General features: G+C 43.7%; 1 protein-coding gene across 3 annotated transcripts in view; it reads left to right on the top strand.

Annotated features, from left to right (window-relative positions):
• The window catches only part of PLS3 (plastin 3), a 355,067-nt gene that overhangs the window by 210,342 nt on the left and 117,831 nt on the right, over nucleotides 1–26,894 (top strand). For all 3 annotated transcript variants that reach the window (XM_069212548.1, XM_069212549.1, XM_069212550.1), the window contains exons 3-4: nucleotides 6,582–6,745; nucleotides 25,834–25,963. In XM_069212548.1, the coding sequence (XP_069068649.1) occupies nucleotides 6,582–6,745; nucleotides 25,834–25,963 (294 nt within the window). The remainder of the gene's footprint in view (nucleotides 1–6,581; nucleotides 6,746–25,833; nucleotides 25,964–26,894) is intronic.

Genomic DNA, 26,894 nt, shown 5'->3' with positions numbered 1-26,894 from the left:
GGACAAAGTAAACATAAAAACTTGTTGCCCTGGACTCCAAACAAGATGTCCCGGGCGTCGGGCGATAGGAATTCCACATCCCTGATGTACCCAAGTGAGTTTCTTTAAATAATGTTTAGCTATCTTTGGCACATAGCAAAAAAAAAATGTTTTAATTGCTAAAGTCTTTTGTAAAGCACGACGTCAAGAGGCTCTTGCATTTGTCTTTTTCCCATTTACAAAACCATTCCATTTGGGATCTGTAAGGAAATGCCTCCTTGGCATGGTTACCCCCTGACTTTTTGCCTTTGCTGATGCTATGTTTTGATTTGAAAGTGTGCTGAGGCCTGCTAACCAGGCCCCAGCACCAGTGTTCTTTCCCTAACCTGTACTTTTGTTTCACAATTGGCACACCCTGGCATCCAGGTAAGTCCCTTGTAACTGGTACCCCTGGTACCAAGGGCCCTGATGCCAGGGAAGGTCTCTAAGGGCTGCAGCATATCTTGTGCCACCCTGGGGACCCCTCACTCAGCACAGACACAATGCTTGCCAGCTTGTGTGTGCTGGTGAGGACAAAACAACTAAGTCGACATGGCACTCCCCTCAGGGTGCCATGCCAACCTCACACTGCCTATGCAGTATGGATAAGTCACCCCTCTAGCAGGCCTTACAGCCCTAAGGCAGGGTGCACTATACCATAGGCGAGGGCACCAGTGCAAAACCTTAGACATTGTAAGTGCAGGGTAGCCATAAGAGTATATTGTCTGGGAGTCTGTCAAACAACAACTCCACAGCACCATAATGGCTACACTGAAAACTGGGAAGTTTGGTATCAAACTTCTCAGCACAATAAATGCACACTGATGCCAGTGTACATTTTATTGTAAAATACACCCCAGAGGGCACCTTAGAGGTGCCCCCTGAAACCTTAACCAACTACCCGTGTAGGCTGACTGGTTTTAGCAGCCTGCCACACTCGAGACATGTTGCTGGCCACATGGGGAGAGTGCCTTTGTCACTCTGTGGCTAGTAACAAAGCCTGCACTGGGTGGAGATGCTATCACCTCCCCCAGGCAGGAGCTGTAACACCTGGCGGTGAGCCTCAAAGGCTCACCCCCTTTGTTCCAGCACCACAGGGCATTCCAGCTAGTGGAGTTGCCCGCCCCCTCCGGCCATGGCCCCACTTTTGGCGGCAAGGACAGAGGAAATAATGAGAATAACAAGGAGTCACCACTGACCAGTCAGGACAGCCCCTAAGGTGTCCTGAGCTGAGGTGACTCTAACTTTTAGGGATAGGAATGTGACCCCCTCCCCTTGGGAGGAGGCACAAAGAGGGTGTACCCACCATCAGGGCTAGTAGCCATTGGCTACTAACCCCCCCAGACCTAAACACGCCCTTAAATTTAGTATTTAAGGGCTCCCCTGAACCTAGGAACTCCGATTCCTGCAACCTAAGAAGAAGAGGACTGCTGAGCTGAAAAACCCTGCAGAGAAGACGGAGACACCAACTGCTTTGGCCCCAGCTCTACCGCCCCCCCCCCCCCCCCCTGGCCCCCGGAAGAAAACTGCTCCAGCGACGCTTTCCCCAGGACCAGCGACCTCTGAATCCTCAGAGGACTGCCCTGCTCTAGAAGGACCAAGAAACTCCAGAGAACAGCGGCCCTGTTCACCCAAGACTGCAACTTTGTTTCCAAAGGAGCAACTTTAAAACGACTGCGTTTCCCGCCAGAAGCGTGAGACTTGCAACTCTGCACCCGACGCCCCCGGCTCGACTTGTGGAGAAACAACACTTCAGGGAGGACTCCCCGGCAACTCCGAGACTGTGAGTAACCAAAGTTGTCCCCCCTGAGCCCCCACAGCGACGCCTGCAGAGGGAATCCCGAGGCTCCCCCGACCGCGACTGCCTGACTCTCAGGTCCCGACGCCTGGAAAAGACCCTGCACCCGCAGCCCCCAGGACCTGAAGGATCGGAACTCCAGTGCAGGAGTGACCCTCAGGAGGCCCTCTCCCTTGCCCAGGTGGTGGCTACCCCGAGGAGCCCCCCCCCTTGCCTGCCTGCATCTCTGAAGAGACCCCTTGGTCTCCCATTAATTCCAATTGAAAACCCGACGTGTGTTTGCACACTGCACCCGGCCGCCCCCGTGCTGCTGAGGGTGTACTTTCTGTGCTAACTTGTGTCCCCCCCCCGGTGCCCTACAAAACCCCCCTGGTCTGCCCTCCGAGGACGCGGGTACTTACCTGCTGGCAGACTGGAACCGGGGCACCCCCTTCTCCATTGAAGCCTATGCGTTTTGGGCACCACTTTGAACTCTGCACCTGACCGGCCCTGAGCTGCTGGTGTGGTAACTTTGGGGTTGCTCTGAACCCCCAACGGTGGGCTACCTTGGACCCAAACTTGAACCCCGTAGGTGGTTTACTTACCTGCAAGAACTAACAATTACTTACCTCCCGTAGGAACGGTGAAAATTGCACTGTCTAGTTTTAAAATAGCTATATGTGTTTTATTTGAAAAGTATATATGCTATTGTGATTATTCAAAGTTCCTAAAGTACTTACCTGCAATACCTTTCATGCAAAGTATTACATGTAGAATTTGAACCTGTGGTTCTTAAAATAAACCAAGAAAATATATTTTTCTATACAAAAACCTATTGGCCTGGAATTGTCTCTGAGTGTGTGTTTCTCATTTATTGCCTGTGTGTATGTACAACAAATGCTTAACACTACTCCTTTGATAAGCCTACTGCTCGACCACACTACCACAAAATAGAGCATTAGTATTTTCTCTTTTTGCCACTATCTTACCTCTAAGGGGAACCCTTGGACTCTGTGCATGCTATTCCTTACTTTGAAATAGTGCATACAGAGCCAACTTCCTACAGGATCTTAATATTAATATGTTTATTCTGGCTCATGGTACCTCTCCCCCCCCCACCATTAGTAAAAATGGGAGCAGAACGAGGACAAGGTAGCAGAAGTGGAGTGCAGCTGAAAAGTGGAGGGGGGTAAAATGAGGTTGGGGAGCAAGCCAGGAAAAGACCTTTACAACCCTAATTCCAACAATAAAGAATAACCAGAAAAAGAGCTGCTTCTCAAGCCAGTGACGTGACAACGATAACATTCAGGCAGCCTTCTTGTAAATACACTGCTGTTATTAAAGGTCGGCCAGCTGAAGAGTCTGCTTTGACCCCCCCCCCTCTAAGAATGACCATAATGTCAACACTGAAGAGAAAATGTGTGATTTGCTAACCTGAAGGTGTCCTACGAGAACAAAGTATCATACCAGAGTTATTGCCAAGTCCCAACGCCTAACATGGCAGTCATCATGTTATATTCTCTTATATGTTTCTACCTCAACATCAGGAAAAGGAGGATTTGCTTGCTTTCATATGTCAAATTCTGTTTGAGAAGATGCTAGATTCCAAGTAGGCTTATTCCATTCAAGGTCTCTTTAGAGGACCACCATAATCACACCACCTGCTGAATCAGTGCCAGATGCTCTTGAACAGTTTATGACCCTCTTAACCACAAAGGAGCCAGAGGTTTTTGGCAGAGTCAAATTGTATTTAGGGATGAACCTCTTTAGCACTGTTGCATCTACAATCCCAGCCAGTGCGGAAAATCGCAGCGGATGAAGGCTGTCTACTCCGGGTCTTTTTTTAGACATCAATTCTATTCTCCATGATCACCATGGCTTCATCAATTGAATTTCAGAAATCCTTAAGGTCTTGCTAAGAAATGTCATTAGCAATTCACCTGCATGCTAGTAAGCTTACGTTGCCATGTTTCCACCCCCAAATAGTTTTGTGCCAGGTGTTCATAAGAAATATAACCTGAACGTTGTTTGGGGCAATTAGTTAATATGTATAACTAAACAAAAGTGTAACAATAAAACAAAATAAGGAGATGTATGAAGGTTAAAATGAGGTAAAGATAATATAATGAGGACACTGCAGTCCATGTGCACACAGTTAAGCATCCAGTAGTTATTGATTAACTATCTTATAGGATATATGTACTAAAATGAGGGAGGAGTGAAGTAGCATGCATTCACTAAGTGCACTTATTTCTGCATTCATTGCCACTCAGAAGCTGTTTTTAATAAAAATGAGTCATCTGTCTAGTGGACATATATTGGCACCTTGTATTGTGTCCTGCAACAAGAGCATCCCAGGATCCTGTAGAAGGGGATAAAGAGACTGAACACCACCAATACAAGAGAAAGGACAGAGGGCAGCTTGTACCGTTTCAAGTGATTAGTGTAGAGACAATCAGCTTGTTGCATGGATTGTACAGATAGTTGTTTTACATTACATGGCCTCTTTTCTATCTAAAACCAACTGGTGGTAAAAATGTAAAGTGGCGCAAGATATATAAATAGATTCACGACTGTGTGATAACTAGGCAGTGATTCTGACCAAGAGCAGACTGGGCCAACACACTATTGCTTGACATGGGATTCATCTGAATAGAACAGTAAAGATAGTTTGAAACACTGTGATTGCCTACAATATGCCACTCCACAAATGTTTGACAGGTTTATCCAGCAGAATTGCCAACACTGAATCAATTTTGTTTTGGCACCTTGCCTTCATTAAGTTAATTGGTTTCAGCCTCTATCCAACCATGCCACTTTCTTTGCAGCACTTTTTCTATTCTGCTGATAGCATGGGAAGCTCAATAACTGCACGAATAATTTTCTGTGGTTCAGGGATGCTGGCGTTCAAGCAGATGGCCTGGCACTGGTACAGCTAATTTCATAGTAGATGTTTGACTTTAGGCTAGTGACCTCTTTTTAGGTCGAGCATAGCAGCACACGAGCTGTTTTTCTGTCGTGTCAGTATACATCTGGGCTTTTAACAACGCCCACCTCACGCCCATTACTACCATTCGTTCGTGGGCGTGCCCTTCAAAAATCCTTTGATGAAATTGGTAAATGGTTTACGTTTGTCCCTCCTTGGGGAGGTTTTCTTACCGCCTCGGCCATTGCCCCGGTTACATGGCTAATTGCACTTTTGCAATAAGTTTGACTGCGAGCGAACTTCTTTTCCCTTTTGTGTCTTTACTTCACTCTGATGCTCATGGCAGCCGTGGCACTGTGAATGGGCTCGCTTATGTGAAACTGTTTTACTTTTAATTTTCTACTTATGTGGCAAGAAAAGTCCAGTTAGGAGTTTACAAAGTTAATAGCTCTAACTCGAGCAAATATGAGACCCATTGCATTGCAAATGTTTGTTTCAAAAGGTGTGAGAGGGCGCATGTGTGGGAACTGTTTCTTTGTAAGGGTGTGAAGTGTCTTGTGTGGGAGAATTGGGAGGAAGGTCACTGCTTTGTGGTCCAGACAAAAAAAGGAACTGGTGACTAGGTGGACTGGTGTAGGGGGGCACATATGGGCAGGATGTAGTGTGGATACTAAGCACAGAGGGTCTACAGCCTGACACAAAATACAAGAGAAGTTTACCTGACTGTCAATAAACTTCCAACAATGTGGAAGAGAGCGCCAGTATACCCCAGCTGATGAGTTTGCTGCTTGGTGGAAGTGTATCTGGCAAACAGAAAGATGTACACAGAAAGCTCTGGAATGCTGATGGCCTCTCTCATGGAGGCCATGGCATGCCCATAAGCAGAGGATTTTTGTTCCCACTGGCAGATGCAGTGTCACCTCTTCTCGTGAGGAGGAATTGGTAAGTCTGTTTGCCCGTGAAGTGTGTGGAGAGGCAGCGACGATCAGGATATGTACTGTGCCGGACTAGATTCAGGTAGCATAAGCTTGAAGGTCTGTAAAAGGGTGTAGGTTGGTGGCATTGGCAGAGGTAGGCCCTGTGGGGCCTCTGATTGTTTCTTGACAACCAGGTTTGGCTGCATGCCTTCCATTCACAGTCCGGACTGTAAAAATTGAGTGCTAGTAGGGTATGTGTCCTAGGTAAGAGTGGCAGGCACTTCATTCTGGGGTTGAAGAACACAGCAGACCATTGAGTCCAGTAGTCTGGGTACCAATTAGACCTTTACTATCTGTTGGCAAGCAAAGTTTTTGAGTACTTTGCTGCACAGTAGCAAGGAATGACCAGTTGGATAGCGGCATGTGTCCAGGCAGCCTAATGACATCAGGTCTGTTGTTATCTGAAATTTGGTCACAGCTTTTTCATAATCTGTGTCATGTAAGCCATGGGTGTTTGATTCCAAGACAACATGTACATGGTCCCGCCTTAGAAACACATGCTAATGATTGCTGTGCCACTTTCCCGCACCCTGTACAGCATGCAAATAGGCTGCTATTGTCCACCCACCTATTCAGGATCCACCCTGTATAGCATGCACAGCCGTTGTGTTTTAATGATCTATATGAGCCAGTTTTCTCTGATCCAAGTTTCTGGTGTTGGCACCGAACACTGAAACCATTTTACCACCGAAGACACAAGATGAAACAAGAAGTGGCAACAGTATGACTCATGAGTGAGATAGTAGTTGTGGGGGGAACATTTGTTTCGGTGCAGAACAGGAAAAACAAAACTTTATTTGCTGCATTTCAAAGCTTTTTTCTTTACTTTTGTTTGCTGTACAACTCTAGCAAATTTCAATATATTATATTTTTTCCCTTCAAGATCTGGACAGCAGCGGCTATATTTCGGACTATGAACTTCACGATCTTTTCAAAGAAGCTAACTTACCTCTACCTGGTTATCGTGTGAGAGAAATTATCCAGAAACTTATAGAACAGGGAGACAAAAATAAAGACGGGAAAATATGCTTTGAAGAATTTGTTTATGTAAGTATGATGTACATTTTCAAAAAAGGTTATTGCTAACATTTGCTATCCAGTCGTTCTCTTAATGTTGTGTTGGAAATGGAAGCTTTGTTTAAATTTCCCATTAAATCTTTGGCCTTTCGTAGCAAAACGATTTTGGAAAAAAACGAGTTTCTTTTTCCGCTCTCTGAAATTAATGGGCTAATCACCAGCGTACATAATGACCCGTGTTTAGTTAGTGTAGTGCTTTATTCCAGTTCATGCCAGGTGACTCACCCACAAGGCCATTTGGGGCAGAGATAATACAAAGCACAGTCGAAGGGAGAGGAAGATATTAATAACAGACGCATCTGTAAACCCCTCTCTCTAGCAGTAGATGTGTAGCAGAGCAGCATGTATACCCTCGCACACTGGGCATGTTAAGGAGGGCACACTTCAATTAGGCCACAATTTTTGTGTTTCTCTGACAGAGCTGTGAGGGCAGGCAGGGATTGCTAAGCGCCAGTTTTAACCCGTCTCTTGGCAATAACTTGCCTGACCATGTTTAACCCTGCTCCTTGGCAGCCACTTAGCACAGCCCTTACCTGGCCTTCCTTCCCTCTTTGGTTGAGGCGTAAGAGAGCAATTTAAGGAAGGAGGCAGGATCATGCAGCGAGTGAGTGTGAAGCAGTCGTTGCTGCCAGTGTGCATCCATTCCCTCACCACTTCCTGTCTACACTGTCCTCATCTGCCAACTGAACAAGGGGTGGTCAGTCCCCGTCTCTACCCTGTGCAATGACATTTTACCTTGTACACCTGGCCTCCTCTGAGATCTGGACACAGAGAGCGGCTGTCTGCAGATTTCAGTCTACAGAGCCCTGTGGAGGCCTAGGAGCTTGTGTTAGATCCCACTTCTACCTCCTCCCGCAATCCTCTGCCACTAGTACCGCAGACAACAAGGAAGTGGAGCTGTGTGTGAGACTGCCTTTGAAGGTTTAATGGTCACACTGGCATGCTATGGCCGTGGCATGTTTTCACTTGTTAGGTAGTTCTAACACAATTGTGACCTAATCTCGATTGCTGACATTTTTTTACCCAAATTTAACATTTTGTGGCCATTCTGGCAGTGTTCAGGCTACATCGATCAAAACAGTGGCCAACTGTTGGTTTATTGTGGGCATCCTTGACAAAAATGTGGCTCTTTGGCTTGATATGCATTCATCCTTAACATACCATGGACATTTTTTACAACATTTTAGCTCTCCATATAACATATCCTAATTTTTTTTGTAGCTTTAATTGCAATAATTTGTCACGTGTTAGTGAATTTGTGCTGTAAAATGTACTGCTTTGCCATAATATTGCCATTGGTTTCTTGGATAAGTGATTCCCCTCTCGTCCAGCATGTGTGAGGAGGGTAAGACTTGGCTAGCACACCTTCAGTTTGAGTACAAGACTTTTAAACCAGTGTACGTTGCTGCCTTTTGTCATGCTTTTTAAAAATCTTCTAGGGTGGAAGATACCAAACTGGGTGAAGATAGTCCCATACAGATCGAACCAGTACCAATATTGAGTTCAGTGGTGCTGAACAGTGTGAGGCAAGCTCCACCATGTTCTTGTTGAAGAATACATTGATATAACCATTCGGGCAGATGACTACATCCTGAAGAGACCCCAACAGTCACACTGGATCGAAATGTTGACAAACCCTGTCTCTTGGTTGTTACTTGTAACATAACTTCAAGGGATTCCACACTGACGTATGCAAACCATGTTATGAATTTTATTAGTCAGTGCATACATCCATTGCGAATTGTACAGTGTCTTTTGTCTGTGTTCTTTGTAAATATAACCTCTATTGGAGTACTGCATCGTATGCACTATGATCACTTATTTAGTTGATTAATGCACTTGATTGGAGTCAAAACACTTCAAGATGCAAACTGTATCAGCCTTGTGTTTTGTCGGCTTGGAAATTAATTTCGGTACGATGAATAAGCCTGACTAAATCTTGTTTCCTTCTAAAACACATAAGGTAACAATGTTGAATCATTCAACAAAATAGCTGCATTAATATGACCAGTGAAACATATTGTTTATTGGATCTAGTTCTAAAATGCCACTGGGTTATTTGGATTAGACATCTTTGCTTTTTCTTCAGTTTTGAAAAGAAATCCTTATGGTTTCCATAAAATCTAATACCTTGCCTTGGCAGGCTATCCAGGCACTTGTAAGCCCTTTTTTTGGTGCGTGCTATATTTAGAGAAAAATGTAAGATGTTTGGGATCAATAGCAGGAGTTGTCAACTTTTGATTCACAATATTTGATCTAGTGCTATCTGATTTTAAATGATTCCTTTGTCAAAATTAATTTTTATACGAGCCATGATGTATTCGGCTACGTGCATAACATTGGACCACTAAAGACTTGATAGTGCCTTGGTTTTACCACCCTCTATGTTATAATAAAGATTTGAACAGCAAATAAAAATAGCCCTGATCAAATTGGGCATTGTTTTGTTTTAGAAAACGAGGGTCGAGTCCATGAAGTTAAGCAAACCTTTCCTTCATGTGAAGAAGTGGTTCCTGACGTGCCCCTGCTTTGACGGACTCAAATGCGCTGAAAGTGCTGCACTCCTCCCAGTGAACGTTGTTTCACATGTGAGCACGAAACTTGCACAGCGGCTCCAACGGGACTAATAGCTGTGCACCCCTGGTAAAAATCTGTTGTATGCCTATGTGTTGTCCCTGGCCCTTTTCCAGGGTCATTCCCCAGACATTTTGCCTTTTGCCGTCTTAGTTTTCAGTCCTCTGTTGACTGATGTTATGAGTCTGGGCACTTTTTCACTGCTAACCAGTAGTAAAATGCATGTGCTCTCCCTTGTAAAATTGGTATTATTGGCTTATACCTAATTGGCATATTTAATATACCTATAAGACACTTGTAAAGTGGTTTCCCTATACCCAGGGCCTGTAAATTAAATGCTACTAGTGGGCCTGCAGCGCTGCTTGCGCCACCAACTGATGTAGCCTTTCAAGTGCAGGGCCTGTGTGCAAAGTATTTTTACCACATGGACCTGGCATCTAAGTTTACTTGCCAGGCCCAGATCTCCCCTTTTAGTACATGTAAGTCACCCCTATGGTACGCCCTAGCTAGCCCTATGGGAAGGGTGGCATGTATGTAGAAGGGAGGACATGTGCCAGGTTGCGTGGCCTGTCCTGGTAGTGACAAACAGCCTAACTTGGTGTCTCACTGCTGTGAGTGCTGCCTTCTCATAGGATTACATTAGAAATGCCCTGCGTTAGGTGTAAGGGGTATTTGTCTGATTTATGAGGGGTAGCGTAGGCATGTTTGGTATGGTTGTAATAGTGATGAGAAATGCTGCTTACTGGTGTAGGTGTATTTTTTATTACTATTACAGAAATGCCACTTCTAGAAAGTGCGCATTTATCTGTGCTTATGACTGGTGAAGGGAGAGGCGGGGCACACCTGCTTTTGTAAAGGCCTTGCACGCTGTTTAAAGCGCTTTCTGTGTGGCAAAATCACCACCGCAGCCCTGGTGCTGAGTAATCTCTGCCGCAGCCCAAGTGCCCGTTTTCTTGTCGGAACGGGTTGCGCTCTGTCCAGTGTCCACCAACACGAGGAGAAGAGGAGCGAGCGCACTCCAGTCGTGCCCTCTGGGCGACACACGCTTCTAGACGTGCCCCCAGGGCACCAGCAGGCACAATCCTGGTGCTGGCTCGAGGAAAACCCCAAAGGAGAGCGGCTCGTGCACCGTGCCGGGTGTGGCCGCCCTCCAGAGCAGGAGGAAAGCCTCATCGGAGGCCCCTGCTTCAACGGATCCTCATCTTAACAGCCACCCCAAGGGCGTGGGCGGCTGTTTATACTCCGCAGGGCACGGGAAGCGGGAGGGAGTTCCCTTCCCCCCCCCCCCCAGCCAATCCCTTAGGGGCACAATCACCCCGTAACTTCATTTTTGCAATTGTTGGTGGCCCCCCCTTTGTGGTAGGGCCATTGGAGGCCCAGCGCCCCCCCTCCCAGAGCTCACAGGCCCCAGGAGGGGTCCATTAGGTGAAATCGGGAGGGTGCAGACTGCCACCCTCCTGCCAGAGTTGAACGTGGCTCCTGTTTTGCTCACAGGAGCGCTGGGGACCCTAACTTCCTCTTCTAGGCACTAGGAGTGCCTCTCACCAAAAGCAGGTACTCTTTTTGCGCTGTGGATATTTGGCGCATGTTCCTCTTATGAGCAGTGCAGAATACTAGTAACTTGTGTAATAGGCATGATATGCTGATGTGTACTTTATGACTTGACATATGTTCTCTAATGTTCCTATTACTGATATTTATGATGTGTTTATGACAAGTACATATATTTCTTATTGTGATTCCTTACTAGTGCTTGTGTTGCAGAATCCTGAGTACGTACGTGTTCTAATGTGACAACTGCTTATTCTTGCAGAGTATTAGTAACTTGTGTGACATTCTAAGAACTGCTAAGGTAGCAGGGTATTACTGATGTGTAATGCTTGGTCTAATTCTCTTTTGTGCAATACAGTTTATTTTTACATAGCTTAGTGTTGTGTTTACTTTGTGGTGTATATCTTGCGTGTTGTGCAAACGCTTTACACATTGCCTCCGGGTTAGGCCTGACTGCTCATGACAAGCTACCAAGGGGGTGAGCAGGGGTTATCTTGGACGTGTAACTCCCTTGCCCTGAGTAGAGTGGGTGGGTTCTGCCTGGCTGAGGTGCATACCCTAGCCAACCAGAAACCCCATTTCTAACACTGGAATAAACTGTACATGAAAATGTATGTGTTAGAACAGTATGCAGCACTGTAACAAGTAAAATGTAGAACACAAATTGAAGTAGGTATGAATGCATGTGGCTTAACTGATGGCAGTAGTGAGGAAGAGGAAGTGCTACTCTTCAGAGGCTATTCATACTGTATCAATTTCTCACCTTCGTCTTAAATTAGTAGTTCTAGAGCAATTCATTCTGGGAATTGTAGTTTGTTCAACTCTTCTCCCTAGTGTCATGAACAGGCTCCTTGGTAAAACAAAAACAAAAAACGCACCAAGAAGGAAGCATAATATATTCCAATGATGGTGACATAAATGTATTACCAATAGGTGGTATTTAAAATACGAGTTCCAATTCTAAACCCTTGAGTATGCACTGTACGCAAATGCCCCTGTTGAGCAGCTACTGTGCAGGCCTCCCTTTACTTCTATTGATTCAGTTGCGGACACCAGCCTTAGAGCTGAGGGTTTAGTAGAAGTGAAATGATGCTGATAGTGTGAACATCAACTTTGAGCTTAGTACTCTGCCCCTTACCTTTTGTCATGCAGTTCATAAAATATCATACCATTTGACCTTCCTAGTTTTCCAACAACATGAGAAACAGATCAAGGTGTAGAAACCTGATATTTGTTTTTGCAAATTACATATATCAAGTAATTACTCCATAGGTAATCTTCAACCTGTAATCCTTTGACTCTTAGCATCATGTAGCTTCTCGTCGTTTCATGGCACAAATTCCCATCAAAGGTGGTATTTCTTTATGAGGCTGTTTCTCTTGCCCCTGATTGTTTTGCACCGGTAATGTTGACCATATAATGGGTCAATTTTGTTATGTGAGGAATTTAATCAAAAAATAAAATGAACTTCAGTACTGTCGCTTTCAGTACCAGTCTCCGGTCAGCCTGAAATGTAGTCTCAGCACTTTGAATTAGTGGCTACTTATCTATTTTTGGTCCGAATGCATTGTGGCTGTTTTTTTTGTTTTTGTTTTTTTTTTGTAATTTAGACCTCTTGTTTTCAAATACTACACATTAACCACCACTGTAATGAGGTACTCGTACAGACAGTTGTTCCTTTCTTCAAGTGTTAAAAAACCTTAAGTGGAAGAAAGCAACATATGTTTCACTGGTCATACTAATGCAGCTATTTTGTTGAATGATTCAACATTGTTACCTGAAGTAGATGGCTTAGTTCTGGGGCTTCTTAGCGGAAGCATGTTTTCTGAATGAGGTGTGCGGGATGGAACCTGAGGGGAGACTAGAGTGGTCAGGAAGTTTCAAAGGTTTATGCTCCAGAGACGACACTTTAAAGGTGGTGGATGAGACTAACAACTGAATTCAGAGTGCACTGCCACTTTTACAAGGCATACGCTGGCAGATCCACATAGAAGCTATTGCAATAACCAACCTCCAGTAGTGTACAAACAGCTACCACTGGACCATGATGTCCTTTGGAAGGAAAGTTGTTGATTGTCTTAATTGATGCAGAGTGTTAAACGGCATCGTCCAGTGCATTAATAGAGGCTTCTGCTTCAGAATGGTATCCATAGCATTTGAGCTTGGAAGGTGATGCTGCTCCCATGCTCCTAGGCCAGAGAGGGCTCTCTCAGCACCCTTCATTGTTTCCACCAAACGGAACCTCGGCCTAATCAGCATCTAATTTCATATGGTTGTGACCCCATTCATTGCTGAACTGCCTCTAAGCAAGTTCAAGTTGTTCACTTACCCCAGAGATTGACTATCCAGTCAGATAATAAACGGAGCATCATCTGCATGGGATAAAGCTTTACAGACAGATTAAACTGATGGAGGGCTTTAGCCCACATTGGCATTAAAGAGAATTGGTCACGGGGAAGAGCCTTATAAATACTATGTCTTTGCATATGAAAAGCAAAGATTTCTTTAGTGACCACACTGTGGTGTTTTACGTAATGAGGCAGTGCTTCATTGTCAAAGTCTCCTCTTATTTATTGAATGGGGGTGCCCTGACCACAACGATTTTATTGGGAAAATGTATATCGGCGCCCACCCGGTGACATTTACTGCAAAGATAAGTACCCACTGTTGTTCTCACCAGAACCACGTGTGAAAGTCCACAGTTTGCCACCAGTATCGCTCTGTGATGTTCCATTACTACACCTACAATGGAACGGAGTAGGAGCCAGAATCCGAGTTTTATTGGGGTAATGCAACTCTTTTTTAGTTTTAAACAGAGTAAAACGAATTACAGAACTACATTTTGCAGTTATAGAAGACCGCACGAATGAGCATTTGTCCGCTGTGATTATTCTGCATTTCGAAGTGTTGTTGTTAATTAGCATTGATTTAATAACTGGATATGGTTGATTTGACACACTACTTAAGAGTTAATGCTCCCATTACACAACAGGCCACATCAAAAGGAGGCCCGTTCCCAGGGAGCACAGATCATTAACTACCAGAATGTCTTGATCTTCCCGGAAAGGATAGGGGGTGACATGTTGGTCACGAGTTAGAAACCTAGCAGGGCTCCTTCAGCCGATGTCTTCATGGGGTCCGTACAATGTGCCACTGACTTCTGTTTTGACGGTACCTATTCTGTGAGAATTCAGTGTATGGTTTGCGTAATGTAAATTGTTCCTATTTTGCTTTTATGTTTGTATTGAGCCGTTCATTCTTCAGAGCCTACAGAGTTGTGTGTTAATGGTGCCTATTGCGTAATCGCTATGTGAACATTCGGTGTGTGCGTTGCATCATATACATGGTTCATGCTTTTCTGTTTTGGTGTAGAGCTAGTTCCAAATCTGTTAAAGCCCGTAGTTGGGAAACTGTAGTCTCCAGCTCTGTTTAGTACTCGTATTTTATAGTATTTTTCGAACGTCTTGGTTAATATTGCTCCTTTTGTGCCCCTAGAGACTAGCAAAGGGAGAGACAATAGCATACAGTGGTTTTCAAATGGAAACAAAAGCATCTCTCTTTCCTCTTGAGGTTAAATATTCTCTGTGTACATCTGACTCTTGTTGAACTTCTTCAATGCTATCAGGGAACAGAATATACGTGTCTTGTGTCTGAAATGGTAACAAGCATTGACAAACCCAATAGGTCTCGCTTATGCAAGAGCTATTAGCTTTGACATTGTGTTTTAGCCATGTTGTACAGAAGCATGGCACCAAGTTAGTGTGATGGAATGTCATAGAGTGGAGTGGGGTGGTGTAGAGTGTCATGGAGGCAGTGGAGTAGAGAGGAAGGGTGTAGCGTGTCGTGGAGGGACATAGAGTGTTGTGGAGTGGTGGGGGGATGTAGAATGGCTTGGAGAGAACAGTGAAGGGACATAGTGTTGTGGATGGAGTAGAGTGGAGAGGCATTATGTGTCATAGAATGGATTGGCATACAGTGAAGAGGCATAGAGTGTTGTGGAGTAAAGTGAAGTGCCATACAATGTAGTGCCATACGTAGTAGAGTGGTGTGCCATTCAGTATTGTGGAGTAGAGCGAAGTGGCATAGTGTCTGAGTGTCTGGAAGGAGTAGAGTGGAGGGGAGTAGAGTGGAATATAGTGGCACGGAGTTTCATAGAGGGAGTTGCGTGGAGTGTCATCGAGTGGAGTGCCACAGGGTAGTGGGCTAGAGTGGCATGTCTTAGAGCGGCTTAGAGTGGAGGGACATGATGTTTCAAAGAGTGGAGTGGAGTGGCATAGGTTGGAGTAGCATGGTGTGGTAGCGCACTGCCATTACACACACCACATTTTCAATTGAAATAACCATTACATTTGCAGAGAGACAGTTGTAGTGATAAAAGTACACAGCACACAAACAGTATGTGGAAATGTCATCACCTAGAGTATTAAAGTGTGTTACCACCATATTGAGAATTGCAAAACTAGGCCTTTCCTATTTCTGATATATTCTGAAATATTAGTACAGTTTATTAATTACACATTTCAGTTTTTTTGTATGCTAGAAAACAGCCTTTGCTTTCACAGCAAGATTGTCACTTACATTCTTTCACTTTGAAGTCAGAAAAAGAAAACTCCAAGCTCCCTCTGAGGACAGAGCGTAACATTTGACCTGTCTCTGATTGCACAACACATCTGACGAGATCAGGCCATTACTAAAGGCCTGTTTACAGAAAGCAAGCACTGTGGAAGAATACAGTAAAAAGGCTATGCTTCACGGGAGGGACTAACTCACGCTGGGCAGCCTGAAACAAAGCCAGCAAATGGAAAGGAAGCAAATGTGGGTTACAAAACACAAAGCCAATGGTAAGAAATGGGTGAAAGGCATTTTCAGGGAAAATTTTAGAATGTCCCCAAGATGTCATCAGTGTAGGCCGTGAACTAAAAGAGAAAAAATAAAGAAAATATCTACTCCGTTATGTTTTATCTTTAAAGTTAGGAACTTGTCTTGATTATACTTAAAACATCTCAGTGGGGTGGACGCCAATTCGAGGGCTTTTTTAGCTTGTCAGTTGGCTTTTCTAACAGAACCTATCATTATCAAATGGTAACAGTTTAATGTCTTTCATTTAATGATTACATATCAACAAATCATACATCCTTCAACGTGTTTGAATTCATTCTTTTTCAATCATGACTATCACCACATTGTGCTCAAGTGATCGCAGATAGAAAACATATGCACGAACCATGATACGATTACAACTGTTAATTAACCATATATTTGCAAAGACTGAAAATTAAATGATCGTTCAAGACTAAAGTTGAAACGACTTTAATATTTAACAGCTCAGTGAATATGAGCAATACAAGGCTAAAATAGCCTTTAATTAGTTTGAGCTTCCCATAGTTTAACAAAATGTAACGGTAACTTGTGAAATGGGATTTTTGTGTCTGTTAAGTTCTCGTTAAGCGTTGTAAATGATACCCTTATTGTAACAGTATGCATTTTCATGCATTTTTTTTTTTTTTTCATTTTCTTAGAAGGTTTCAATCTGTTTTCTTAACGTTTAGCTTTTGTTTTCAGCGTTCACCGGTTTTGGGTTCCATGTCTCATAGTAAGTTGCTTTGGCGTGGTTTGTCAACACTGCACGTTCAATACACTTTTTGAGCGTTGTTTGCGATTGCATGACACTGCATAAGTTCCTCACTGCTGTCTTTTTGAGTACACGGGCTTTTTCGTCACCCGCTCCCACTGCTCAGCTGTTTGTGACCAGTTCTGCTTTGTAAACACGTTTCTCAAGCATTGATGACGGTCAGTTGCGACTGAGACAGACCTTACAGTGTTCAGGACGTGTCGCTTTTGGCACGCACATTATTTCACTGTTGGGCTTCATACATTTGACTTGTTTATTATTCTCTTAAAATGTCCACGTCTAAGTCTGTGCACTAGATTAAGGCACTTAAATAGTGTATTTTGGTAACTCGTGACGCCGAGTTTCCAGTCTATTTGGGTTCACTGTCATTCACGGGGGCCGAAAATATTACATTTGAAACAACCATAGAGCGCCACCTGCAGGAAGAGATGAAAATTGCATTGTAGTACGCTTCTATATTTCTAGTGGACCTCTTTTGTAGCAGCTAGTTGTGACTGGTGTGTTAATACATGCATATTCACAGTGTTTACTGTTTTTAATGCGAGAATGTGCCTGTATTAATACGTAGTATGTCTCAAGTCGCAACGCAAACATAAGAAGACAACGCAGGGCTCGACATCCGTCTTACCATCCCCACTCCAGGAAAAAGTCACACAGTCGGCACTTGAAAGCGCCAACTCCAGCGGTATTGTCCAGTTTTGTCCGGAGTCCAGGGCTGTAGCCGCCACTTATTTACTGAACCATTGTCGACTCTGCAGCGGATTATACCTTAATGAATACTGTGCTATAGTGATTTCAAACTGTTCCCAGTTCCTGTAGTGCATATTTGGGCACCATAGCCCCTCAGGGTCTCCAGTTGGACTTCATCCTCCGGGATCTCCCTTGGCAAAAAGCTGACTTTGTTCAGCCTCTGCCAGGCCCTCAGCCAGTACCATGCCAAACTTAATTCCTTTGTCTGAGACCTTGCTGGTGGTGCCCAGTTAGGCACCGCCTCAGGACACTGCCCCAGTTCCAGCGTTGGATCCGAACCCATTTCATTGAGATCTCAACCTATGTCGTGCTATGAAGTAACTAAAGTGTAACCTGGAGCTTCAGAGGATTTCTACACTGTTCCCTTACAGTGACAGAGTACCATTGGAGGTTGGGCGCCATTATTGGTTCTGACTGATGGCTACTGGATGTAAACCCATGTTGTGCACCCCTTGTGATTGCTTGGTGCTTCAACATCTGATTCCAGAGAGTCTTGTCATTCAGATTTTGGCAAGCAAAGTAAAATCTAATACTTTTGCTGCTGCTTCTCCTAAAAGAGAAACTAAGATGATTGATATTCTAGGCTTTCGGAACTATAGACTATGTTGGCCGTGCAGTAGCATTGTTAGGAGGTATGCTTGGATTCTTGCTGCAGGCTTTCCAGAGATGTCCAGACGTCCTTTATGGATATGCTTTATTGATGAATCTGGGCTCTTCATAACAAAGCTGGATTCTGTGCTGGAGTGCTTTAAGAATGCCTGGGCTAGAACCTGCTCCATGGCATTACTTTGAGCACATTGCCAGTACCAGCAGTACCAAAAATTCTGGGGGTTCTTGAAGGGCCTTGCTTCCTGACAGAAGCAGCCCTCACAGCATGTACATCCGCCTGTTCAGCCTTTTTTGTGGCTCCACACGGAGGGGTGGTGAGAGAGACCAGGGCCACCATCAGAATTCTCTCTTACAACAGCCACTACCAAGCCACATTAATACCCCTCCATGGGTCATATCGGACAGATAGGGGGCAGAATCAGATTTTGCCTGCCCAGCAAGTGTGCAGTTACTTTGGACCACAGGGTCCTTCTAATTGTTCAGCCTGGTCATGCCTTTCACTTTGTACTCATCCTGCCACGTGTTCCACCAGTTTAAAGTCAGACATCAGTGGAGCATGTCACTGTCCTATGCTGAGAAGTCCAGGAACTGCTTGCAAAGTGGTTGATCAAATAGGTGCCCACGGTGGAGAAGGGCACAGGATGCCACTCCTGGTTTCTATTAGTCTCCAAGAATGATGAGGGTTTGAGCCTGATATTAGATCTCGGAATTCTGAACACCTTTTTTAGGAAGGACATGTTCAAAATTCTGACATTGGCTAAGCCCCTGGCAGCCTTGGATCCTGCTTCATGGACAATGCCTTTGTTCTTGCAAGATTCATGCTTTCATCTACTGATCCTGAACCCCCAGGTGTTCACTCTGGCTTGTCTGGAGTCAGAGTACCTCCAGTTAACCGCCCTTCCCTTTGGCCTTTCCTTCCTCTCCCATGTGTTCTCGAAAGTGATGTCAGTGGTCACAGCACATCTTCATAAGTCAGGAATACATCTTCCAATACCTTGGTGACTGGCTGCTGCCTGTGCAGAGGTCCTTTTTACAGGCCAGTGCTGGAGATAGTAGCTTTAAAGCCGTTTCTGCTGCTGCAGTGAGTCTAGGGATTTCAGGCTTTGATACGGATGTTTCAGGCTCATTCCTTAATTCAGGTCTGAGTGGCTCAGAGGTCTCATGGTCTCTTGGCCTTATGCATGCTTTTGGGGCCTCATGCCTATTGGCACATGCAGGCTGTGCAATAAACACTTTACCAATTTCATTGGTCTCTGCACTGAGGGTGTGTCTCTCGGATAAAATCTGTATACCTGAAGAGACAGTTGGGAACCTTCAGTGATAGATAACAAATGCCAATCTTACATGCGCAGTCTGTTCTGATTGTCCAAGCCAGAGTGATGAACATGTCTTATCTGGGTTGGGAGCTCAAGTGGACGATGGGCAGATCAGAGACATCTGGTATGTGGTGGAACAGCATCAATATAACAAACTTCTGGAGCTGCATGCATTTTTCCTGGCTCTGAAGGAAGGCTTTTCTGCTTTCCATCAAAAGCAGGTCAGTACATGTCCTGATGGACACATGACTGCCATGTAATACTGTAACAAGCAGAGTGCCTGGGGTTCCTGTACCCTTTGTGTAGACGCTTTGAAAATGTGACAATGGCTGAGCCCACAAGGGATTTGCCTGATGGTCAGCCACCTAGCATGCTCTCTGAACAAGTCTGAGATTATCTTCTGATCACGAGTGCTAACTACTCCCAGAGGTGACTCAAAGCATTTTCATTCAGCATATCTCTTCGCTACTGCTGAGAATGCTCAGTGTCCAGCTTTCCTGGAGCTTCTTCTGTGGGGCTCTCTAGGACAAGCATTCTAGCTTCAGTAGGTTTCTGGCTGCCTATGTGTTCTAGTCTCTTCCACTGATCCCATGGCCCCTGAAGACGGTCAGGAGGGACTTAGTCTAACTCCTCCTGCTAGCCTAGGAGTCGGCTTGGATAGGTGGTAACCTTGATCTGCTGGATCAGTGGACGGTGAGCAGAACCAGCCAAGCATCCTTGACCTCTCAGTGGAGGTGGTGAATCCGATTTTGGCAGCTTGCTCCCCATGCATTAAGTCAGTCTACTCTGGCTGCTGGTCTCAATTCATTGCTTTCTGTGAGGACAGACAGGTGGACCCTCTACTTGCCAAACAGACCTGCGTTCACCCCCTTGTCAGGTTTGCCAGTGCAGAGGCAGACCTTATTGAGGTGGTTTGTCCTTTGTATTAGGCTGTTCGTTGTTCTGGTCAGCGAGGTCCGTAGGGAGGGTCACTTCACCTGCTCGGCCCTGCAGAACTTCCTGGTGTAAAGTCCACTACTCAGTCCCACTGTCTTTGGGAGGCTACTGCTTTGGTATTGGTTCGAAAGGTGAGGAATCCTCACCACCCTTGTGCCTCCCGATTCTTTGGAATGGACTTCTAAAAGAGCATGAGGTTCCAAACTAGAGATCGCACTGTTGACTCTCAATCTGTCCGTTGCTCTGCATCTGACGGAATGGAAGTAGTGGGTTGATAAACCAACATCAGCGCACACAGGTGGTACCTACATGCAGTCCCTTTTGCTTCTGGAATTGGAACGCAACCAGGGTCGATGGTGCCACCTTTCAGTGTGCAGAAAAGAATTCTGGATCCCATCTAGCACCTGGGAGGATTCAAACGGTGAGTAATCTGCAATTAGAGTATCCACCAGAAAGGACATTACGCAGGATAGGCAATTTGTTCTGTAAACGTTATTTTGGACATTAACAGGCTGTGCTTTATATTCCAGTTTGTGTTTAATTCAGTCTTTTGTTAAGATTTGACCTTAATATGGGGCAATTGAGTGCTATTACAGTGAATGGAAATACAATGGACAATAAAAAACTTGTCATGAACAGAGTTGAAAGACAGCAGCCTCCTGGTAAGTATGGATGCAAAGCCAGAAACAAAGCTTTGACGATGAACTAGAGTTTACTATTTGGGTAGGGGGTAGAAGGAAAGCCTGAGTGGATTTATCCTGAAAAGAGCCATATTAAAGTTGGAATACTTGCATGGCAGTTTTGCGTGGTAGGGGCTTATCATGTTTGGCTCTGGAACATAATGCCCCTTCGATTATAATGACATCAGCAGAGAATGGAGAATTTTGTTTTGATAACAAGATAAACCCTGAAAGGACAGTGAGGTAGAGTGATGGTTGAAGGACTACTTAGCAGTAGAGAGCAGCAGAATGTTCAAGAGAGAAGGCAATCCAGGCCATGAGGAAGATAAGATGTGAGGAAAAGGACAACAGTGGGGAAAGTGTCACCATTGTATGTAGAACACCTAACTGCTATACAGGATTCCTACGACCCCCTTTTCCTACTAGTCTGCCTCACCTCCCATGGTTCAGCCAGAGATCACTTTATGTAAGCAACAAGGGCCATCTCTCATTCTATCTGTTGTCTGATCACAGTCAAAGGGCTTGCAAGCTGCAACTATTATGGATTTAGAGTTCCACTTCTGCATGGCACTGTCCATTACGGGTACAAAATTTAATAATGTTCCAGGATTTGGCATAATCAGATCCACTTGTCCCTTATGTGGCCTGATTAGAAATTGACTTAGTTCATCTTTGGCTGTCGACCTTGTTCATAGTTCTAAATTCGTCTCTCATGCTTGATTTCCACTAGTCTGAGATTAAGCAGCTCTGTTGTTTGGATTATATTCATTGTTGATAGCATCTTAGTAGCATTGTGTCCTCTATATTTTCTGGAAGGTCAGTTTGCATGTTTACTTAAACAACCTGATCATTCTACTTTCAAACAACTGGGGAAAGTAAACCTATTGCTTTTGTTTTAACTTCCCTTATCCGGGATTGTGTTGTGTTTTATAGTGATTGTTGTTTCTCTCTGGAAGGGGCCAAATGAGTCTTGGTCATATCCTTCCATGTTGGTTGTTAAAAATTCTTACTGCGAGTGGCTCAACCTTTGGTGGGTCCTGTGAGTTTTTCATTAACTACTACATAATTGTGGTGCCACGTAATTCCTTTGAACTATTAGCTGCCCCTTACCAATGACTTTTCTCAATGTGGATGGCTCTATTGCCAATACAAGAATACATTAAGTAGGGTGAGCCATTGCCAATACGCATTAACGCTACGTGTGTTACTAAAAAAATCTGAAAATTCCACATTTTATATGCAAAGCCTGGAGCGTTGTAGTCACAGAAATAGATTTTTGGAATAATCCTTCTTAAATACCTTGAATATTTTATGAAGTATAATTAAGGATTGTTCATGTTGATGTATGTTATTACATAAAATTGAGTGCACCGTAAATCGGGGGTCTTATGGCCCCAGGATAAAATGGAAGGAAAACTGGCCACGGCAGGTTCTGCTAACTCAAATCAGATGATAATTGAATAATAAGGTTTTCAATTGCTTTCTGACTGAAGGTGGCTGGTGATAAAGCACAAGTCTAATAGAAGGGAATTCCATAAGATGGGTCTGCATATGAAGATTATCCAGCCACCATTTTGTGGTTTACGTAAGTATGGAAGTAAAGAAGTTGTGATTAACTAACACTACACTACAGTACACCTTCGGAGCATTACTCCATTGCCTTGAATCCCAACTCTCAATCCTGGACTCCATGGTCTAGAGACTAGCACTGCTACGGATCCTAGTGACCTTATCCTATCACGCTACGTGTCATACTAGGAAAATGAGCCTGGATCGCTGCACCTGAGGAACACTAACTCCAGCTTTAGCCTAGTTTACTTAGCATCTGTGTGGAGTACCGGTCTCGGGCTGTTTGCTGTTTGGGGAGGTTTTTCTTTTTCAAGACTCCTGCTTACTATATGTGACCAAGAAAGAGAGGATGCAAGATTAAAATTTTGAAGTGGGGAAAAAGCTGAAACAATCATCCTCAGAAAATGTGAAAGTAAAAGTGAAAACTTCTCTCCATGCCTGTTCCTAGTCCTTTGTAATAAAACCTGCAATGAAATTGATTTAATGTTGATGTAGACAAAGCCAAGTGTAACATTATACATTCATTTCATAGGAGACCTTGTATGAAGAGGAATACTTGCTCATATTTCTCCGAGTTTACCCCTGTCACAGATAAAACCAAAGCAAAACACCTGTGAATGTTAGACAAACAGTGTTAAGAGGGAACATTTTGTACAGTCAGTTGAAAGACCCTACTACTTGTGGTGTGCACCAATGTGCTTTAATAAGTGCAGATACATAAATCTAATGTTTAAGTCCTGTATTGCACCATTTTGCCGTTTTGTTCTCCAGTTCAGATGTATGTTGATGTGTCCACGAAATAAAACATGCACAAAAGAAACATTTTTCACATTACCCCCTTTATGCGTCACGTGTATGTTTTTCAGAAGGTAGACCCATTGGCTTTGGCAATGCCCATTTCTGAGTATGTCCTCGTTCATATTACGTTTTTGGTGGAGATCTGATTCCATGGTGAATAAAAACTTATAGAAACAGCAAAGGCAGTATAGGCTCTTTCTACCTAAGAATAGAATGTGCCATCTGTTTTTAGGTTGTGCTTGTTCTGTGGTTGTGAAATCTCTTGTACTTTGGAAAAAAAAAATCTTAAAAGGGGCTTACTTACCTTTACATACTATTGGCTGGCTCCCATGTCACTTTTGTTTCCTTGCTTCCTATTGGTCAGTACCTCCTCCTGGCCTCCGTCTTTGAGTTTTCCTTGTGGTCTTCTGTGGAGCCTGGACCAAGTACTGCTTCTGGTAGCCAGTATCCTTGTTCTGGAGGCTCCTGCAGGTTTTTTTTTAGTTTTTTTTTAACGATTCAACTTGCACACGCATTAAGTGCATGCCCCTGTAGTTTCTCTTTTTCACCTTGCTCGCTGTTTTTTTTTTTTTTTTTTTTTTTACTCAAAGGTTCAAAACCTATGAGTCCCGATGCACATGGGTGGGTGTTAAGTCCCTTTGGGTGCACAGAATGCCTGCAGGTACCTGCACGAATCGGATACTTCCTTTTTGCGCATAATGGTTCTTACTGCTCACAACGGAGGGACTAACATATTTGGAAATAATTGGGCTCCAAGGATAGGGAAATTAAGATTTACCTAATAAACATTAGCAATTAAACTTGTGTGTGAAAATAGGTAAAGCAGCTCATGGGACGCTTTTGCTGAGACTTGGCCCTTTTCGGCACTGCGTTATGTTCTTCCATTTCCATCTGTGCATCCGATGTGTTAGCATGCACACTTTTTGCATTTTTATAAATGGGTTCTATTTATTTCCAAAGTACCTGTGATTTTTCACTCTGAAGCATGGCTGCTCGTGCTTTGGCGGTGGCCTCCATCAGCAGTCAGCAGAGCTTGGCACGCTGCCAGTGAGGGCTGCCAGATTCTTTGAGATGTTTTTTTTTTTTTTTTCTTTCCCCCTTCTTTTCACAGTTTAAGCACAGGCAGAATGCAACATTGAAGCTCTGAAGTTGTAGCATTGGCGGTAAGGTGCTTTTAGGACGTCGTCACTAATGGCGCCTGATTTTCTGTTTTCGTCACTGAAGGCGCTGTGAGACCTGTACATAAAATAACGCATATGATACAACGTCGTCATGTTGAAAGCAGTAAGGTTTTAGTCCTGCTTATTGTATACCATTCATAGCGTTTCCCCTACCCAGCAATATTGTCTTCCTGAACGCAAGAGTGAGCTGTTAAATGGGTTGATGATACCCGAATGCCTGCATAAAATTCGTAACTATTGGATTTATTTGTATTACACAGCCTGCAATGATTGAGCTTTATGCCGCTGTATTTGAAGTGTTAGTCTTCAATAGTTTTTAAGGTCTTGCCTGCACAACGCTTGAGCTGTTCTTACGAAATCTCTTGTATTTAAAAACAAGTATTGGCAAAGCGAATAGGTTTTGTTTATGCAAAATGTATTGGCTTTGTCAGTATTTCTTTTACATGTTGCAAAGTAGTTGAGCTGCTTTGTCGCATAGCTTAAAGTTAAATAATAATAATAATAAAATATAGCGCTATGATGCAGGGTCATAGCACTTTTTTTTTTTTTTTTTTTTTATAATTGTAAGCCATATTGCTCAACATCTCAGCAGTTGTGCAACATGTAAAGTACATAGACCAAGCCAATGGATTTCGCATATGCAAAACCCACAGGCGTTGACAATGCTTGTTTAAATGATGTATCTCACAGCAGTATTTCTTTCAACCAGATGTTCATATGATGTACGTTAACCAACATTATTGTATACCTTCCTGGAGGTCTGTGAATTGGATTGTATCGGACATGGTGATTTGCTATCTCGGTTCTCGTATCCGCGAAACACTTTCTTGTAGAGTTGTAAAAATATTTCTGTATGATATTTTTTCCGAGGGCTGATTGTTTTGTGACTTAAGACGTTTTTCATGTGATGTCTTAATGTACGTTAATTGCACCTAACCAATGCACCAGAGCCGGAGGCCTGCTGCACGCTAATGAAACTACAGGGAAAACATGAGAACGCTTAATATCGCAGTTTTAGATCTATTTTTTGGATGAAATATGTTCTATTTGTTACTACTTTCCAGGAATCATGTCCTCATTCAACAACATCAATACATATAGAATGAGTTAATACAAATCCGGTACATAGCTTGCAATAGAGTCTTTGCTTTGATGGACCTAGTTTAATCCCAAAATAACCAAAATACGCTGGGAACACGGTTTGTGTCATCAAGCAGCGGATGTTGTTTTAGGGAAATACGAGTCTTGGAATTGATGTATTTTTCTCTGGGATAGACTTTGAAGGCCGAGAAATATAATAGTGCAACGTGCTGACTTGTCTCAACCGATGCTCAAATTCCTTTGCTTAAAAACAAATAGGGTCAAGTTCTGAGCTACATCTTTGCAAATTTAACTGGTACCAGCATTAATAAGTCGTAATCTAGGAATGTATCTGATGGCTGTTCTCACTTTCTTGTTTCAGATTGTCCAAGAGCTGAAAAGCAGTGACGTTGGTAAAACTTTCAGAAAAGCGATCAATCGGAAAGAGGGAATATGCGCCATTGGTGGCACGTCGGAGCTGTCCAGCGAAGGGACACAGCATTCTTACTCCGGTACAGTATACTAAAACTACACCAGCGTGAACACCGGACCTGTGGTATAAACCTGGACAGAAACACCTCATTAGGGTCCCTGAGTTTAAAGCATGGACGTTCAATTAGTTGCAGATTACATAATGTTAATATTGCAGCTTAGTGAATGAAGTAACTCCCTTATATGTTCTGCATTTGCCACTTAACTTGCAGGCTAATCCCTTTGTAGTGTATACAAACAATTGATTAAACCCCTCTGTTAACCCACTGTTTCCCTGTCCTCAGTATTTTCAACGAGTAAATCTAAACACTGTTTAAATCAAAGTAGCACACAGTACCCAATCCCACCTACTTACTTTTATCTCTAGTAGTCCTTTGTAGATATTTCTGCTCAATCTGCGCTTGAGAAGAGTTGAAGATCATCCCTCTGGAGGAAGACTGTATGTCTATATCTCATTCTATTCCAGCTCCTTTCAATGTCCTTCGGGTTCTTTTCTGCAGTGTTTGGAGCTCAGGTCCTTAAACATTGCTGTATGCCCATTGTGGTTTTTTGTTTTTTCTTCCTTTTTTGCCTGGCAGTTGCCCGTAGTATAATCCCCCTGGTCCCACTCTTTGGAGTCACCAGCAGTGCACGTCCATTAGCTTTGTTTCTTCCTTCCTTGTGAATGGTCTGGCTCCGTTGTCTTTGTAGATGGATTATGCATCTCAGTAGGCATCAACTCTTTCAGATCATCATCTTCCAGTTGAGCCCACAGTCCCATATTTCTATCACATTCCTTCTTGACCTCCCTTCGAGCTGTTTTAGACATGAAACTGCTGAAAGTTGGTGATTTTTTTTCTAAGTCTCCCTGACTTCACCTTGCTTTTTTCATATTGATCAGTCAATCCACGTAGCATAACCTCATGCTATTTTGAATGAGCAAGGCCTTTTATAGCTGTTAAATGTGCCCAT

This window comes from Pleurodeles waltl, chromosome 2_1 (assembly GCF_031143425.1).
Source record: "Pleurodeles waltl isolate 20211129_DDA chromosome 2_1, aPleWal1.hap1.20221129, whole genome shotgun sequence".
Classification (NCBI taxonomy): domain Eukaryota; kingdom Metazoa; phylum Chordata; class Amphibia; order Caudata; family Salamandridae; genus Pleurodeles; species Pleurodeles waltl.
Note: the sequence above shows the minus strand (reverse complement) of the source record. Positions and strands in the feature narration are given on the sequence as shown.